The 18006-nt window shown below is 42.1% G+C and overlaps 1 protein-coding gene across 2 annotated transcripts in view; it reads right to left on the reverse strand.

The window, feature by feature from the left end:
* Positions 1-18006, reverse strand: part of PLD5 (phospholipase D family member 5) — a 451018-nt gene that overhangs the window by 375920 nt on the left and 57092 nt on the right. Inside the window, exon 1 of one of the 2 annotated variants that reach the window (XM_032136222.2) lies at positions 6598-6810. The exons of the other annotated variant lie outside the window; for it this stretch is intronic. Coding sequence (XP_031992113.1) covers positions 6598-6600 — 3 coding nt within the window. The 5' untranslated portion in view covers positions 6601-6810. Of the gene's footprint in view, positions 1-6597; positions 6811-18006 lie in introns of those variants that run through there. 2 annotated transcript variants of the gene reach the window in all.

Genomic DNA, 18006 nt, shown 5'->3' on the forward strand with positions numbered 1-18006 from the left:
TATTATATCCACTACATCCATGGAGATACTGTTACGTAAATGGGATTATTCGCTTCTTTTTTTAAAACAAAAAATAAAGAAGGGTATTTAAAGCTGAAAAATAAGCAGATCTTGATTAGGAATTCTAAATCAGGATCATGAGATGCCACATGATGGCTTGGGGAACCAGAGATGTTCTATTCTTTGAGCGGGGTGCTAATTACAACACTGTGTTCATTTTGCAAAAATGTGAGCTGTACATTTACGATTTGTGCACTTTTTCAGTTTTTATGTTATCTTAAGTTTTTTAACTTAAAAACCCCTGATTAAGTAAGTCAACACTCCATACAAAGAAGAGACGCAGGGAAAGGAAACACTTATAATCCTAAACTAGTAAAATCAATTTGTGTGCAGTATTTAATTTTCAGTATCTTAAGAAATTAATCCATTATTCATTCATGCACTTTCACACAAATTTGAGAGGCACTTCTTCTAAGTCCTAGATTGGATAAATGGGTATTCCTTATTCTTCAGTGGTTTTAAACTTAAGTTGTAAACACAGTTCTGCAAGGAATCTCCATGCCGAATAAACAAAAATTGGGGAAGCCCTAGGTGTAGCAACATTGCAATATAGCCTGCCATTGCTATGACAGAACATGTAAGCTAACAAGCCATACTTTCTATGAACTTATTAAATCAGCCAAAGTGTCCACCAGAAATATTAAATCCAATGGATAAGGCTGAAGTTAGTTAAAAAGTGAGATTTAAGTATATACGGATGTGATTCTCCCCTTTTCCCTATCAGGTATTTTATTTCTTAAGACACTTTTATATACTAAATATATTTCATATTTTGTTTTTATTATTGAAAACAAAATAAGCACAGTGGTAAAATAAAAGGGGAAATCAAGCACTTTTGCAACACAAGCTATAAATCCAAACATGGCAAATTTCAGAATGCAAACAACAAATTTCTCCAAATAGATATGCTGTCCTTATATCTATGTGTAATAGAGGGAGGGCGACATCAAGGAAGGTGAATTGGTTGGTGAGTCTTAGGGAGTCTGGGCACTTCACAGAGCCAATAAGCAGATGCCCAGAGCTGAGTCCTTAGGAGTCCAGGATGTGAACTGGGAAGATTATCCACCTACTGGATGGCTAAATCCGAGAAGTTAGAGATGAAGTACAAAGGCAAAAAGTAATGAATGAGGAGTGTTGAAACATGAAAATGGAAAGGAAGGAAGAGTGAACGTAAACTGTATCATAGCTTAACCTGAAGCACCTAAGAAAGTTTTGATATTATTCTTGAGTCCACATTTATAGGAGGGCATTTAAAGTTGCAGTCAAGGCTATCAACATGAACCACACCACTTCTTTTGTAATCTGATGAGCATCTCTCCAGAGACTTCCTCCATCTCAAACCTATTTAATTTCTAGGCAATGCGGCTAATTAGCTTATTTATCCTAGGTCTTCTATCTATCGCATTGATTTTATTATCAACATCAGACTTGATTGGCCACCACATCAACGGTATCTTCTCTAGCATCCCCTGTATAGTGGCTTTTGTGACTTCTCACCTAACGGGACCTGTGCAGCGTCCATCATGAACCATCAGTATCCAGGAGGCTGAACAATGGATACAAATTTGAACAGAACTCATATTTGCTTATTTTACTTCCTGTAGCCCATCAAGAGTAATTCCTTCCTATAAGACCACAGCAAAATGAATGAGATTACTCATCTTCATTATATTGTTGGTATGTGTAATTCATAATTTCTAATGCTCTTGACACCATCTTCAAGGAGAAACTCAGAGCCAACCAACACATTCAATCTCCCAAAAACTTGTCACCACAATACTTCTTTTTCCAACAAATAGCATCTTAGATCCACCCTGTTAATAAAATCACTCATACCTTTATTCTGTGTGCTTTAGTTTTCAAGGACCGGAGAAGACGGAGGTATTTTGTATGCACTCATTCTCCTCTACATATTTCTATTCATTTGATCAATGTGGTTACAGGTTATCAATGACCAAGAAAATGGCACTGTAGCCATTAGTAATTTCTAACTATATCTAATTTGTCCTCACTCATTACTGTCAAACTTCTGAAACCTGTGGACATAGGAATATAGGTGCATGTAACCTCCTCTGATCCTCTAGATCCATCTTCTCCTCAGGAACATAATCAAAAGCCTACTTTATACAAATAATATATATATATTATTCATTCAACACCATATAAACCTACTATGTGAAAGGCACTGCTGTGGTGTGAATATTTGTTTCCCCCACCTCCCAAACTCATTTGTTGAACCCTAATCCCCAGTGTGATAGTATTAGAAGGTAGGGCATGTGGAAGGTGATGAGGTCTTGAAGGCTCTGCCGTCACTAATCAAATTAGTGCCCTTATAAAAGAGACATCAAGAGCTATCAAGCTCATTCTACCGTGTGAACACACAGCGAGAAGGCATCATCTATTAAGCAGAGAGTTGGCCCTCACCAGACACCAAATCTGCTAAAACCATGATCTTGGATTTCCCAGTTTCTATGAGGAATTAATTTCCGTTGTTTGTTTGTTTGCTTTTTGAGACAGTCTTGCTCTGTCCTCCCAGCTGGAGTGCAGTGGTACAATCTCAGTTCACTGCAACCTCTGCCTTCTGGGTTCAAGTGATTCTCCTGCCTCAGCCTCCCGAGTAGCTGGGATTACAGGTGCCCACCACCACACCGAGCTAATTTTTGTATTTTTAGTAGAGACAGGGTTTCACCACGTTGGCCAGGCTGGTCTCAAACTCCTGACTTCAGGCGATCCGCCCGCCTTGGCATCCCAAAGTGCTGAGATTACAGGCATGAGCCACTGCACCTGGCAAATTTCTGTTGTTTTTCTGTTATCCAGTCTGATGTGTTTTGTTAGAGCAGCCTGAACAGACTAAGACAGGTGGCATGCTAGGTAATGTACGAATTACATTGGGGGGGGGTTTTATTCACTTTTTTTTTTTTTCCAAGCTGCTTGCTTCAAATGCCAGGCTCATTTGCTTTCCTCTTTCACATTTCACCTCCAATCAGTGGCTAGTGCAGGTGGGTTTTCTTTTACCTCATCTCCTGCTTTATTTTCATTTTCTCTCTACCATTCTAATTTAAATCCATATCATCTTTTACCTAGATAATTTTTAAAGCTTCCTTCTAATTTTTCTCCTTGTCATGGTCTCCTAATTAAACATTCTGTTTTACACAAACATATTAACGTAATATTCACAATGACCCAGTGGAGGTAAGAATCATTATTCCCATTTTCCAGAGAAGCAAGCTAAGAATTAAAAAGGTTTTAAAATTACTGTCCAAAATCACACAATAAGCGTGTAACACAGAAATTAAACTCCCTCCCTGACTTCACCACTATGCAATCTATGCATATAACAAAATTATACTTATACCTCATAAATTTATACCAATAAAAAACTAAAATGAAGAAAAATAAAGAACGCTGCGTGTGGTGACTCATGCCTGTAATCCCAGCACTTTGGGAGGCTGAGGCAGGCAGATCACTTGAGGCCAGGAGTTCAAGGCCAATCTGACCAACACGGTAAAACCCTCTGAAAAATACAAAAAGTAGCTGAGTGTGGTGGTGCATGCCTGTAGTCCCAGCTACTCAGGAGGCTGAGACATGAGAATCACTTGAACCTTAGAGGTGGAGGTTGCAGTGAGCCGAGATCGCGCCACTGCACTTCAGCCTGGGTGGCCTGGGTGACAGAATGAGATTCTATCCAGAAAGAAAAAAGAAATTTAACTCCCTGTCTGAGCAACTTTATACCCTCTTTCCATACATTAGACTGGCTCCCAGTTAGACACAGCTGTTTAAGGGAAATTGGTCAGAGTGGGAACAGAGGTGTTCATGAGCAAATGACAAAGCAACTAAAACAGGTGACATTGGGGAGGAAGAACAGGAATAGAGAAATGTCAAAGGTGAGGTGAAATTTCGAGGCTGGGGCACTGAAAGTTTCTGTAACTTGTTGTCAGGCACCCGTCTGCTCTCTGCCTCTCTACTTGGAAAGGCTGTATGAGGAGGTGGTTTCAGGAGTGAGGGCCCGAGAGCCAGTAGCCATTTACTCCTACCCTGGCATTACCCCTCACTCGCTGTGTGCCCTTCAGAAAGCATAGAACTCTGTGTGCCTGACCTCAATGCAACAGGGGTAAGTAATGTCAAAATACGTATTTAAAAGCAAGAATGGGGATTACTAAAGGGTTGAAGACACTCAGCACATAGCACGTTATGTCCTCGCTATTTGTAAAATATCGAGAACTTCTACACATTTTCCTCACTTTGAAATAACTTAAAAGTCATCTGCAATTATGTAATATGGACTTAATTATTTGCATTCCCTTTAAATTTGTAAATAAACTTTAAAAAGTAATGAGAGGCCAGAGCGCACGCTGGGCTGGCTTATTCGGTATAACATCTAGCAGGGCTGGCTTATTCGGTATAACATCTAGCAGGGCTGGCTTATTCGGTATAACATCTAGCAGGGCTGGCTTATTTCGTATAACATCTAGCAAGTTCTGACACGCTCCCTACTCTAACGAGGTCAAGGGGAGTGTTTTAAACACAGTGAGCGTCTTTTATCCTGGGTAAGAAAACCGATCACATTTGCATGAGGAGAAACAAGATTGGTTTCCTTTTCATCATGGAAAGGATTTAATGAAAATCCAATCTGTAGATTCACTCCTCTTCCAGTCAGTGGTCTCTTACTCACTAAAACGAAAGGTGAAATACTTCTGCGTAGGCAAAAGCGAGGTGGTCAGAACGCCTTCCCTGTTCAATTGTTGCCATTTGAGTGTCTGTCATTAAGAACAGCTCGCTTAGACCAAAGCTTTTATTTTAATGTAAAACTGGGTACTTTTTCCCCAACCTTTTAAACAGTACTTCATGAAAATAACCAGAGGATGGCCTGAACGTAAACAGCTTACAGTCACTCTTAGTTCCCACCGCACCCTCCCACAACTCCAAAGGAAAGTTCACTCTCTTCGGAGGTCTGTACGCTTTCATCGGATTGTACTTCAATGATCTCAGCCCTTGACCTGCTCCTCATTTCTCCCTGAATACTGTAAGAGAATATCACTATGAGTATGTTTACGCTCACGCTCAAAGTGTGCTGGTGCCAGAGGGACTCTGCATTTCAGCCTGGTCCTTTATCATCCTTAAAGGAATGTTCTCAGGCTAATGAAGGGAAGAAAGGAATGCTTCTGCCTCAAGCATTCAGGCAAAACATTCCGAAGCACTCAGAGTCCCCTTTAATCCTCATGCTAGATATGTGGATTATTTATTTATTTTTACCCATCCTGACTAAGGAGAAACAGTTTATTTTGACTTCTCAACAGGTAAGAACTGCTCAAATGGATGAGATGATAAAAGGTACCAGGTGTCACCTAAAGAGGGAAAAATCTGACCTTTGTCTTGGCAGCAGTTTCTCTGGTCTGTGTCCCTATGAATGATCTAGGGCTGGTGTGTGAAGGCAGGGAATGAGATGAATGATTCTCATAGATCTGGTTTCCAATTTCCCTCTTTCTGAGTTGTTGGAAAGGCAAACTCCCTTCTAAAAATTCCCAATCCTCCCTTCATCACCAGTCTCTTCATTCATCTGGATTATAAACAGAAAAATCATTTCCCACACATCAGCTGTGCAGTCAAATAAGTATATTTCAGGCATTCTCTCTCAACAGTAATAGGCTTTATTTTCTTCTCAATGATATGTAATCCTATTTATTATCAATGTCCTTTGTCCGTTAATCCTTTCGAGAAAATGTTTAGTGGCCCCATTGTTGCACGCCAGTTCTTCCCCCCATCTCCAGTGTTTTCCTCCTTGTATCATGGGTGATTGGGAGGAGATACTTGGAAAAGACACCCAGAGAGCAGAGGCCAAGAGATAAGCACGTTGTCACTTCTGCGGTGAATTCTAAAGCCTCATCTAAAGACCTCACGTTTACGTTAAGGATCACCTCATCCTGGCAATGTTTGCTTTACTGGATTGAATCAAACTTCCTCCAAAGTCAGATCGTTTTTTCTTTGAAAACTTGGGTTCCTGTTGTTACTGCCTATGATAGTTTCAAAAGAAAAACAAATCACGTGGAAGTTTGCTCTAGTAATGCTTAATGCCTCTAGTAAACAGTGAAGCTCACAGAACGGTGACAATTCAAAGCAAGCTGCTTAAGGATGAATGGATTTGTACCCCCACACAAACATTTCGAGAAAACAGACAACTATTTCTTTGAAGAATCTCATGGAAATTACAATTACTTTCAGAGGAAAGAGCACACTTCAGAGAATGCATTAATCGGGGTTTACATCTGAGGTCACCGTATGACTGTCCTTCCCTGGCAGAGCCCAGCAAAGTCCTTATTAATTACAAGGCACCATTACCTCTGACATGAAAGGAATCATTTTTCAAAAAATCAGTGCTCTGGTGAAAAGAGTGTTCCTGCCCTTCTAATAAAGGACAGTGCCTCAGAGCTCAAGTGACTGTTCAGTCTCATGCTCCCAACAGCCATTTTCACCAGCAGAGGCTAAGAATTCTTTCCCAGGTAACAAACTAGGTCTGTAGAAAACTCCAGAGTTTCTTACCATTGCGACCAATCTTCCTTCCCTCCCTGCGGAGTCCAGCAGCCAGGAGCTGTCGCTGATGTGCTGCTTCCCACAGCCTCTGGAGCCTTTAGAGGCAGAGAATGTTTCATGTGGCACAAACGTATCACCACCGATTACATTTCAGTCCCTCAATTGCTGGCCTCGATGCTTTGGAAATCAGCCAAACTGAGCACGAAGAGAGAAAGGGCTGCAGCTTGCAATTTCAGAATTTCCCCTAGAATGTGCTCTTAAAAACATAGGCCCCTCATTGAGCATTTAAGCAAGCACTGGGGACTGCTATGTTCAATTATGTTTCTCCCTCTTTTCCTGTTAAACTGAGAGGAGTTGTGTTGCTTGTGGAATGAAATGATAGCAAGGTCTCAAGCTGACCCAGGGGAGGCAGGCACCGTGCCGGCATCCACACACCTCCAACCTGAGCAGAAACGGCTGCAATTCCAGTCAGAGTAAAGGAGAATCCTGCCTAGACAAAGACGAGCGAAGAGGGGCAATGCTGACGAGCACTCCATGGTTACAGCAGCTCGGTCATCGGTGGGTGTTTGCTAAGTCCAGACTAAATCATGTGGCGTAGCGCTGTCAAATCTGAACAGGTGGAAAGAAAAGTTCTTTACTCATCAAGGCAGTGTAAGGTGCACAGCTTTAGCTTGAAGAGTATAATCAAAGTTCTTCAAATGCAGGGACCATGTCTTCTCAGATGCTTTAAATTTAGCCTGTGCTGCTCAATTATATTAAACCACGGGGCCCTTTGCTTTTCCTGCACTTTGGCCACGTTCTATCGTTTAAAAATTTATCTCAGAAGAATTCAATCACACAGCTAGCACATGGCAGCAGCTGAACCTCATCCAAAGCTCAGCCAGGACTCTTTAGAATAATAGTACACGTAAGCAAAAACATCTGTTGATTGCCAAATTGTTTACTTGCCTTTCCTTCACCACCTGTAAATTTCAGGAGGGCAGGTACCATGCTTCTTTTGTTCACATCTGCATCCTCAAGGCAGCATCTATTCCATTGTAGAATATTTACTAGCTGAGTTAATACATTGATTTCCCATTACTGTTGGAAATGTTGGCAAAGTCCCACAAATTGGTAAAATTCCTTTTGCTTAGAACCTGATTTGTTCCAGGCTTGGGTTGGGTTCCTTTTGTTATTGTTTTTCCTCTTATCAAAAAGGAAAAATTCACATCTTCTTGTATGGTTAGGCCTAGAAAGGGCAGGAATAACTTCCAGCAAAGCTAAATACTTGTTCTAGAGCAAATTCATCCCCAGGAATATAATTCATGCTGATGGCCAAGGGTTCTGATTTCTTAGAAGAGTCCGTGGCATTTATCAGGCTTGATGGCATCAAGGAGTAGCTGTGAATCAACAGAGTCCCAGAAGAACACACACATTTTCACACCCTCTGGAAAAAGTCTTTTAGGATAGAGAAGCCAGTATGGCGGGCAAATTAGGTGCCCACATGAGAGACATCTGGCCAAGATGTAGCTCAATGCTTGCATTGAGTAGGTTCTAGACACCCCTTTAAGGGGTTAAATGAATTCAGTAAGTGAATACTCTGAAACTCTGGAGTGTTTAACACTTGTCCTCAAGCTGGAATAAGCCAACATTGCCTAACGTGGATTCTCAGTTCATCATCCCATCTTGAGGTCCTTTCTCTAGAAACACTCAGCCACATCGTTTTGACTCTTCCTTGGGCCATGCCCACTTATCCTTCTCCTCTCATGGGAAGAGGTGGCAACATCTACTGCAGTGTGACCAGGAAAAAAAGCATTGTCTGCTTTTTTCCATTAGCCTTTATATCTGTGCACAACAGAAATCCCCTACCACGGCATCAATGAAGCGTCTCCCTTTCTTCTATCTGTTCTTCAAGGTGCAGCGTTATTCTTTCCTCCTTCAGGAAGAGTTCCCTGATAGCCTCAACTTACAGCAATTTATCTTCTCTATGACTGTCACTCAACACTGTCCCAAGCATTCAACATTGAATCATACATTGTCTTCAGACACTTCTTGGATGCCACTGGTTATTTTATTGTTTATTTTTAGGTGTCTTACCATCTAGCCAGATTGTAAACGTGTTATTCCTGTATCAAATTCTTTTTTTTTTTCTTTTTTTTTTTTGAGAGGAGTCTTGCTTTGTTGCCCGGGCTGGAGTGCAGTGGCACGATCCTGGCTCACTGCAACTTCTGCCACCCAGGGTCAAGTGATTCTCCTGTCTCAGCCTCCCAAGCAGCTGGGATTACAGGTGCACGCTGCCATGCCTGGCTTATTTTTTGTATTTTAGTAGAGACAGGGCTTCACCGTGTTGTCAGGCTGGTCTCGAACTCCTGAGCTCAGGTGATCCACCCACCTCACCCTCCCATCATGCTAGGATTACAGGCTTGAGCCACCGCACCCAGTCTAAAATTCTTGAATGGCAACCTACTGGCTGTAAGGTAAAACTGAGACTACTCTCCATGGTATTTAAGGTCCTTCATGAAAGACCTCCTTAAAGTTTCCTCTCCCACCATGTTCCCACTAGCACCTTATGCTTTAGTCACAAAGAACTCCTTGCAGTATCCTCAAATCACCGTGCTCACCAATACTTCTAGGCCTTTGCACACAAGATACTCCATTCCAGGAATGGTTTATATTGTTGTCCCCACGGGGGCTTCGGCTCAGTCCTCAATGTCTGTACCATCTCCCTTGATCCTCCCAACAGGGCTGAATGGCAAGCCGAAGGCCGGAAGTACATTAATCACGGGGGTGCACCATCCTTATGTCTGTGTCAGGGCCCTGAACAAATCTAAGCAGATGTAGAATCAGTGCTTTTTCTGCAGTGAAAAATGCTCATATAGTATACTGGCATTTTGGACTTTTTTTTCAAATAAGTTAACCTAGTAGAAACAACAAGGGACTAGGAGGAAGGATTTCTGAATAATCATCTGCCTGTTGAGTCAACCAGGATTCTATTGATATGAAAAATTGTTTGGCACTTTTATGATCAAAATTGTTATGCTTTTCAGCTTGATCTTGTCAGAACACACTGAATTACAATCACCTCATTGATACCTGGCCTCACAAACCATCAGCAAGAAAGTTAGGAAGTTCTGGAGAGTGAGAAGCAGGAAAAAACTTGGACTTTTCTATAAAATAGTAGTTTGTATACCTTCATTAAAAAATGTGGACATCCAGGCTGGGCACGATGACTCACGCCTATAATCCTAGCACTTTGGGAAGCTGAGGCGGGTAGATCGCTTGAGCCCAGGAGTTCCAGACCAGTCTGGGCAACATGGTGAAACTCCATCTCTACAAAAAATACAAAAATTAGCTTGGTGTAGTGGCATGTGTCTGCAGTCCCAGTTACTCGGGAGGCTGAGATGGGCAGATGGCTTGAGCCCAGGAGGCAGAGGTTGCACTGAGCTGAGATTGCGCCACTGCACACCAGCCTGGGTGACAGAACAAGACCCTGCCCCCCACCCCTGATGTGGACATTCGGAAAGCCATTCCTTTCCTCTGCACCCCCTAGGTCCTATCTTCCCACACACCCCTAACAACTAAAAATCCAGGTACAAGAATGAAAAAGTCTGAGACCAAGCAGGTAAAATGCTCAGCGGAAAGCTATTCCCACTCTTCTGAACACGGAAAAATGAAAGGAAAAAGAAGTCCCTTTACAAATTTCACGATTGTCAGAATGTTTGTGGCCCCCTCCACTTTCGTATGTTGAAACCTAATCCCCAGCTTGATGGTGTTAGGAGGTGGTGTTTTTAGAAGGTGACAAGATCAAGAGAGAGGAGCCCTCGTGAACGGGATTAGTACTCTTCTCAAAGATGACCAAGGGAGATTGCTTGCTCTTCCCCCAGGTGAGGACACAGGGAGAAGCCACCATCTGGGAACCAGGAAGCAGGTCCTCCAGGCATCAAATCTGCCAGTGACTTGATCTGGGACTTCCCAGCCTCCAGAATCGGGAGAAATGTTTCTTTGTTTGTAAGCTACCTAGTTTATGGTCATTTTGTTATAGCAGCCTAAATAGGCTAAGACAAAATGCATCTAAGTAATACCTATTTCATTTAGTGTTTTCTTATGAGCAAATCCATTTTATCTTTTTAATGAAAATTTTTATTGTACCTTTAGAAGATCTTTGAAATGCCTTTGAGAAGCCCAACAAGACATCATTACCTCCCTACACGGTGTATTCATTATTTGCCTGTTCAATATTTTCAAATGCTGGTCCTGCATTAACGAAAAGTGTACCTGCCATTCCAAAAAGTAGTCCCTAGAGATTGGAAGCTCCCTATGGCCACTGCAACACCCATTCCCTATTATCACAATTTAGGGCTCCCCTTTCTGATAGAATTTAGGGAAAATGAAGAGACATCGGCTCCTGCTTATCACATAGCTGCAGAATGACACCTGTCCACCCCTCTCTCTAAAAGAACTGCAAAAAGTGTTGTGAACTGCTTATCTTTCTTTGTCTCTCCCATCACCAGTTTTAACCCCTGGTCCTATCTCCCTGTACTGCCTATGTATTTTTGCCTGGCCATTGGATATGTTTAGCCTCACCCACTCCTTCTCAGCCTCACAGTTGCAGCTAATTCAGGCAGCAGGGCTAGGAGAGCTCAACATGCGCTGGTGATTAGAGACCCTTTGAAAGACTCACACGGACAAGATGATACTTTCAAATTTAACCTCAGGCTGGCCAAGGTGGCTCATGCCTGTAATCCCAGCACTTTGGGAGGCCAAGGTGGGCAGATCAGTTGAGGTCAGGGGTTCAAGACCAGCCTGGTCAGCGTGGTGAGACCCCCCCCCCCCCGTCTCTACTAAAATTATAAAAATATTAGCCAGGTGTGGTGGCAGGCACCTGTAATCCTAGCTACTCCAGAAGCTGAGGCGGGAGAATCGCTTGAACCTGGGAGGCAGAGGCTGCAGTGAGCCGAGATCATACCATTGCACTCTAGCCTGGGCAACAGAGCAAGATTCTGTGTCAAAAAAAAAAAGCAAATTAATCTCAAGCAAACCCACTCAGTCTAAGAATCATAAAGCATGTAGGGATGCCTTTCAGCTTCTAATAATGTTTCAAAGGTCTCTGTTTCAATAGACTTACACTGATGTTGGCAGAGAAAAAAATTAGGTCAAGGCACCAAGAAAGAGAAACTGTCACTTTCTAAAACCACCCAAGATTGCTAAGCATTTGCATATATGAAAAGAGACACAGGGGAACACATATTTTATCCGTAAAATGTTTACATTAATTTCTATTAAGGTATTATGAACTATGAAATCACAAGTTTCTAATGCTGAACAGTGGCTGTAATAGAAAGGAAATTAAGCAGAGAGTGGTAAAATGTGAGTGCCCTTAAGTAGGGTAGCAGCCACTGTAGATCAGAGTGTGTTCCAGGGTCTAAAATATCTAACAGAAAGCATGAAATTTGTTTCCCAGACAATCCTGAATTACAGAGAGAGCTGACCGGATGCCCTGAATCTTTGCAGATCGTCACAGTTTACCCTTTCCGGTTCTATCCCTGGGACCATCTATTTCTTTTCTTCAGCTGTCAGGAATTATGTATGTGCCTGTTCTTCTTTTTCACCACAGGAGGGAGCCCCAGCACAATCAGGGTATAGTTCTCCGGCTTTTTCTCCAAGTGGAGAAATGACTTTTTAATCACCTGTTAAAAACACGGGCATAAATGCCTCCAAACAGAGACGAATGTGATCAATCAATTGTTCAAAATAAGCTTCGGAAGCTGCCCTCCAGCTCAAACTGCTCAAGTTTTTCACATACATCTATGTGTGCATAGAGTGTGATCGTTATGTTTATTCTCTTTTACCTATTTTAATGCCAGAATTTGCAAATCATTTGAAAGGTTTTATTTAGATGAAGATAATCCAGATGCACATTCTAAGCATTAAGATACTTGATTTTTTAACTATGACTTTCATCACATGGAGCTCACTGGGTTGATTTATACCTGAATTAAAAGCAACCTGTAATTTATCTTCCACGCCCCAATGTTTTTGACATAAACGAATGCCCCAAGTAAGAAGTCTTCTGAAGCAGATTGCTGAAGAGATTTAGTGATGGTGAAACAAGCAGCTTAATGAAGTGAACTCTCTTTATTAACCTTTGACCAAAGTCACACCTGTACCCGTTCCTCATTTCAGGTCTTACACACTTTAAAGACAGCAGCCAGGTTCAGTTCTAATTTGCCTCCGAAGAATTCGGCGCAAGCCCGTTTAGAAAAGTGATTATCCTTCAATTTGTAGGCAATGAGGTAGGCGCTTATATGGGCTCCCAGAAGGCATCAATCAGATCATAGCACTTGTCCCAGAGGGGAGCTTCATGCCCAAATCAATACAGGAGCTCACTTTATATGGCGTTTCTACAAGGCTGTGTAAGGTGTCTGAAAGTCAAATGCAGCTACAGCCATGAGGGAGAAAAGAGATCTGATCAACAGAAGTGTCCCAAAGATGGTCCTTGAACCGCAGTTATGTAAAGTTCCACTCTGTCCAGGCAGGTGTGCTACACCAGTTGTGATGCGGGATAGAGCTGGGGCGGGGACAGAAGGGCCAGCTCCCCCCATGCCACTGTGCTCCAGGGCAGAGCCCTAGGAGTCCAGGATTCTAAATTTGAACCTGTACTTCCGGGACATTACAAAGAAATACTTCACAGGTAGGAGGATGGGAACATATTTTATTTAAGAGTGTGTCAGCTTGATTTATAAGCTTCATATATTTAGGTTCATGGAATTTTCTCCTGACCCCAACCAAGGTTGGAGTGGATCTGTTCCCTTCTCTCCTTACTCTGCAAAAGCATGCATTAGTTTGGTTCCATTCAGTGACTCTGAGCTGGGTTTCTGAGGGGATGAGAACGGTACAGAGACCTTCAGATAAGGCTTGCTAGCCACTGGCTACAGGTGACGATTTACATTTAAGTTTTAATTAATTCAGATTAAATAAAATTTAAGATCCAGTTCCCTAGTCACACTAGCCGCGTCTCGAATGCCCAAGGGTCCCATGTGGCCGGTGGCCACTGGACTGAAAGGCACACATTTAGAACGTGTCCATCATTGCAGAACTTTCTACTGGACAGTGCTGCCCTAAAGAACTCTAAAAAGAAAATAAAATCTGTTTAGATTTAAAGTGACTGAAACATCTGCAGGCTGAGTGCGCAAGTCAGCAAGCAAGTTTGCATATTTAGAATTACTGTGTGAGCTGTCCATGACTGGTATTAGGCATTATGAAAGGTACCATTTGTTTGGTGATGGTCTATATCAGAGACTGCAAACCGGCCACCTGAGGGATGAATACTGGCTTCTGCTGTGTTGTGAACAAAAGGTGGGGAGGACTTCATTAAAATCTAGTTTTCTGATTTCTTTTGAAACATCAGAAGATCTGGCCCCTGTGAGACTGCATTTCCGCACTGGAACACAGACCTGAAGTCCAGAAGCAACTGTCTTTTCAGAAGTAGTGAATGCTCTTCAGGTTACCAAAATCCCCGCCCGACACTGCGTCCGTAACACTATTTCCTAATTCCTTCCATATGCGCAGTTGAATGGGAAAACAAGAATGTCTCTAGCTTTGCGAAAAGGAAAATCTCTATGATAAAAACACCACAAAAGCTGCCGAGAACGCTCTCGCTTATTCTGTTTCTGTAAATAAATTCCATCATCCACTTATCCAAATGGCACTCTTTGATCTATAGAAATAGGATCAGTGAGTTACAAAATCAGAAGGTCAAACTTCATAATTTCTTATAATTCCATGTTCAACACTCTAGGCTTTCAAACTTGATTTGAGAATGAGAGGAGGAAAGAAGAAGATAACAAAGACATCATACTCTTCCTCTCTATCTACAGCCTTCTGCTCCTCCCTATACAGACACACAAACAACACATACACACACACATACACACACATCCTCAAGCGTAATGGGGCTGTGAAAAGGTCTAGTTACGCATAAGAACAAGCACACTTCTGAATAAGATTTTCAGTAATATATGGGAATATAGTGCCAAAATATCCCAATCGTGCACAAGTCTCTTCATTTAAAAATCTAGTCTTATGTCCATGAATTATACTCATTTAAATTTAAGCTCCATTAAAAATAAAGCAGAGGCCAGGCACGGTGGCTCATGTTTGTAATCCCAGAACTTTGTGAGGCCAAGGTGAGTGGATCACCTGAGGTCAGGAGTTCCAGACCAACCTGGGCAAGGTGGTGAAACCCCATCTCTACTAAAAATACAAAAATTAGCCAGACATGGTGGCATGCACCTGTAGTCCCAGGTACTCAAGAGGCTGAGGCAGGAGAATCACTTGAACCCAGGAGGCAGAGGTTGCAGTGAGCTAAGATCGTGCCAGTGCACTCCAGCCTGTGTGACAGAGGGAGACTCTGTCTCAAAAAAGAGCAGGGACTTTATCTGTCCTGTTCAAATCAGCACATAGCAGGTACTCAGTTCTCAATAAGTAGCTCGTTGAATAGACTAGAACCCTGACAGGGAACATCCCATTTTCTTAGAAATTCTAAGTCTCTGCCATATCCCCCTTGATCTCAACCTGGCATAATGATATTTTATATTAATTTATTCAACTCACAGTTGAAGGCCTTTTATGTGCTGGGACTCTGTTGGAGGTGTATTATAGTATGCTGTAGTTGGTTCTCTAAGTCACAGTTCATATGTTCAGGAAGGGATTGCAATCATGTTAATAATTTGATTTCAAATACCACATTGCCTTTTATTTTTAAAAAGTCACATGCATACAATAAATAATTTGTCCATTAATATCTATTCCTCAACCTGTCCTACTCCTCTTTGTTCTAATGGAAAATCAATAGAGTGATTTATTTTCCTTCGGGTATATACCCACTAATGGGATTGCTGGGTCGAATGGTAGCTCTGTTTTAAATTCTTTGAGAAATCTCCAGGCTGCTTTCCACAGTGGCTGAACTAACTTATATTCCAGCCAACAGCATATAAGCATTCCCTTTCTCCCCAGCCTTGCCAGCATCTGTTGTTTTTTGACTTTTTAGTAATAGTCATTCTGACTGGTGTGAGATGGTATCTCGTTGTGGTTTTGATTTGTATTTCTCTGATGATTAGAGATGCTGAGCATTTTTCCATATGTTTGTCTTTTGAGAAGTGTCTGTTCATGTCCTTTGCCCATTTTTAGTGGGTTTGTTTTTTGCTTGTTGATTTGTTTAAGTTCTCTACAGATTCTGGATATTGGGCATTTGTTAAATGCATAGTTTACAAATATCTTCCATTTGTAGGCTGTATGTTTGCTCTGTTGACAGTTTCTTTTACTGTGCAGAAACTCTTTCATTTAATTAGGTCCCACTTGTCCATTTTTGTTTTTCTTGCACTTGCTTTTGAGGGCTTTGCCAAAAATTCTTTGCCAAGACTAATGCATGTGTTGACCAAAAAGACACATGTGCTCATATGTTCATCACAGCACTATTCACAATAGCAAAGACATGAAATCAATCAACGTAAATGCCCATCAATGGTAGGCTGGATACAGAAAATGTGGCACATATACACCATGGAATACTATGCAACCATATAAAAGAACAAAATCGTGTCCTTTGCAGGGACATGGATGCAGTTAGAGGACATAATCCTAGATGAATTAACACAGAAGCAGAAAACCACTTATAAGTGGGAGCTAAACACTGAGCACAGCTGAACATAAAACATGGGAACAAGAGCCACTGGGGACTACTAGATCGGGGAGGGAGGAATGGGTGTGGGTTGAAAAACTGCTTATGCTCACCGCCTGGGTGACGGGATCCATACTCCAAACTTCAGCATCCCATGTAAAAAATCTGCACATGGAGCCCCCTGTATCTAAAATAAAAGTTGAAATTTAAAAAAAAAAGAAAAAAGGAAGAAAAATGACTCTCCCCTGGAGCCATTGCCTGGACTGTAACCCTCTCCAGGGGAGGCTGTGTTTTCTCCCATAAGACCTTGTGCCACCAGAGGAGGAGGTCTGCATAGATATCCTCACTGTTTCTCACTGCCACTTTGAGACCATTCATTCTCCCTTTCTTCTCCCAAAAGAAGTTCCTGCTATCATCAGACTAGATCATCTAATACTCCTCAGTGGCACCATTATCCACTGATTCCTGGGTCAATTCCTTTTTTCTCACTGTCACTGTCTCCAACATTATTTGTGCCTTAATTCTAAAAATGTCACCATATATTTAGATGATCTTTCCAACACACTGGTGCTTCATTTCCTTGAACCATCGCTTTCAATACCCTTCTCCTCCACGCTGCCTCCACTACTCACTTCCGTGTCATTATCACTAGCTGCAAATGCTCTGTAATGTCAATCTCATGCCTCCCACTCTTCCCACAAGTGCGTATCTTTTCCTCACACTCTCTGTGGTACTGTGACTTCAACCATTTTTTGGCCCCATTAGGATTGGCAATCCATTGATCACAGTGCATGTCACTACAGCACATGATATTGTCTCTTTCCTCTTTATCCAGATTAAAATCAAACCCAGTCAGTGGAGACACTCACTTGTCCATGCTCTCTATGCCCATCCCCTTCTCCTGCTTTGCTGCACTTGCTTGTCGTCCAGCCTTCAATACCTCCAACTTTGTACTCCTGAACTGGTGCAGCCAGCAAGACTAGGGAAAAACAAACTCCAAATTCATGCTGCATCACAAGCAGACTCCTAATGTTCCCAAGCAGTTGTGCTTCTTATCTCTACTCCATCCATTCCTCCAGTCTCCCAAAGGGTTATTTCACACTCCTTGACCTCTCCCCAAACTTCTAACACCTTCTCTCTCATTCTTACCCTCAGCTTAAGGTCTTCCTCTTACTTCATATCCACAGACCACACTGCCTTCTCTTCACACTTTCCAGCATCTCAGTAAGTATCTAGGACCTGCCTTCCCGTCTATGACCAAGAATGAACTGGCCACACTCCCATCTCAAGGCAGTTCCTCTACCTGTACACGTATCCCATCCTCGTGTCCACTCAGGACATCTCTTTGGCAATTATACCCTCTTCTATGAAAAAAAAAATCAATTTTCTGACTCTACACTGGATCACACTCGTTAGCACACAGAATACTATTATTTTTCCCATATTAAAAAAAAAACAAAAAAGGCCTTCCGTTCTCCCCATATTCTCCACCAGCCATTGTCCCATTTCTTCCCTTCCCTGTGTGATGGTATCTGGAGAGCAGTGTCACTCAGTTATACCAAGTATCTCCATTCCCCACCTCTCCACTGACATTGCTCGCATTAAGGTTGCCCACGGCCTCCACACTGCCAAGTCCAAACCCTGATTCTCAATTTTAATCTTACTTAATCTTTCGGAGCACTTCACATAGTCACTTATTCCTTCTCCTTGACACACTTTTCTCACTTGTCCTTTCAGTACATGAAACTCTCTTGTTTTTC

This window comes from Hylobates moloch, unplaced genomic scaffold, assembly GCF_009828535.3.
Source record: "Hylobates moloch isolate HMO894 unplaced genomic scaffold, HMol_V3 SCAFFOLD_18, whole genome shotgun sequence".
Classification (NCBI taxonomy): Eukaryota; Metazoa; Chordata; class Mammalia; order Primates; family Hylobatidae; genus Hylobates; species Hylobates moloch.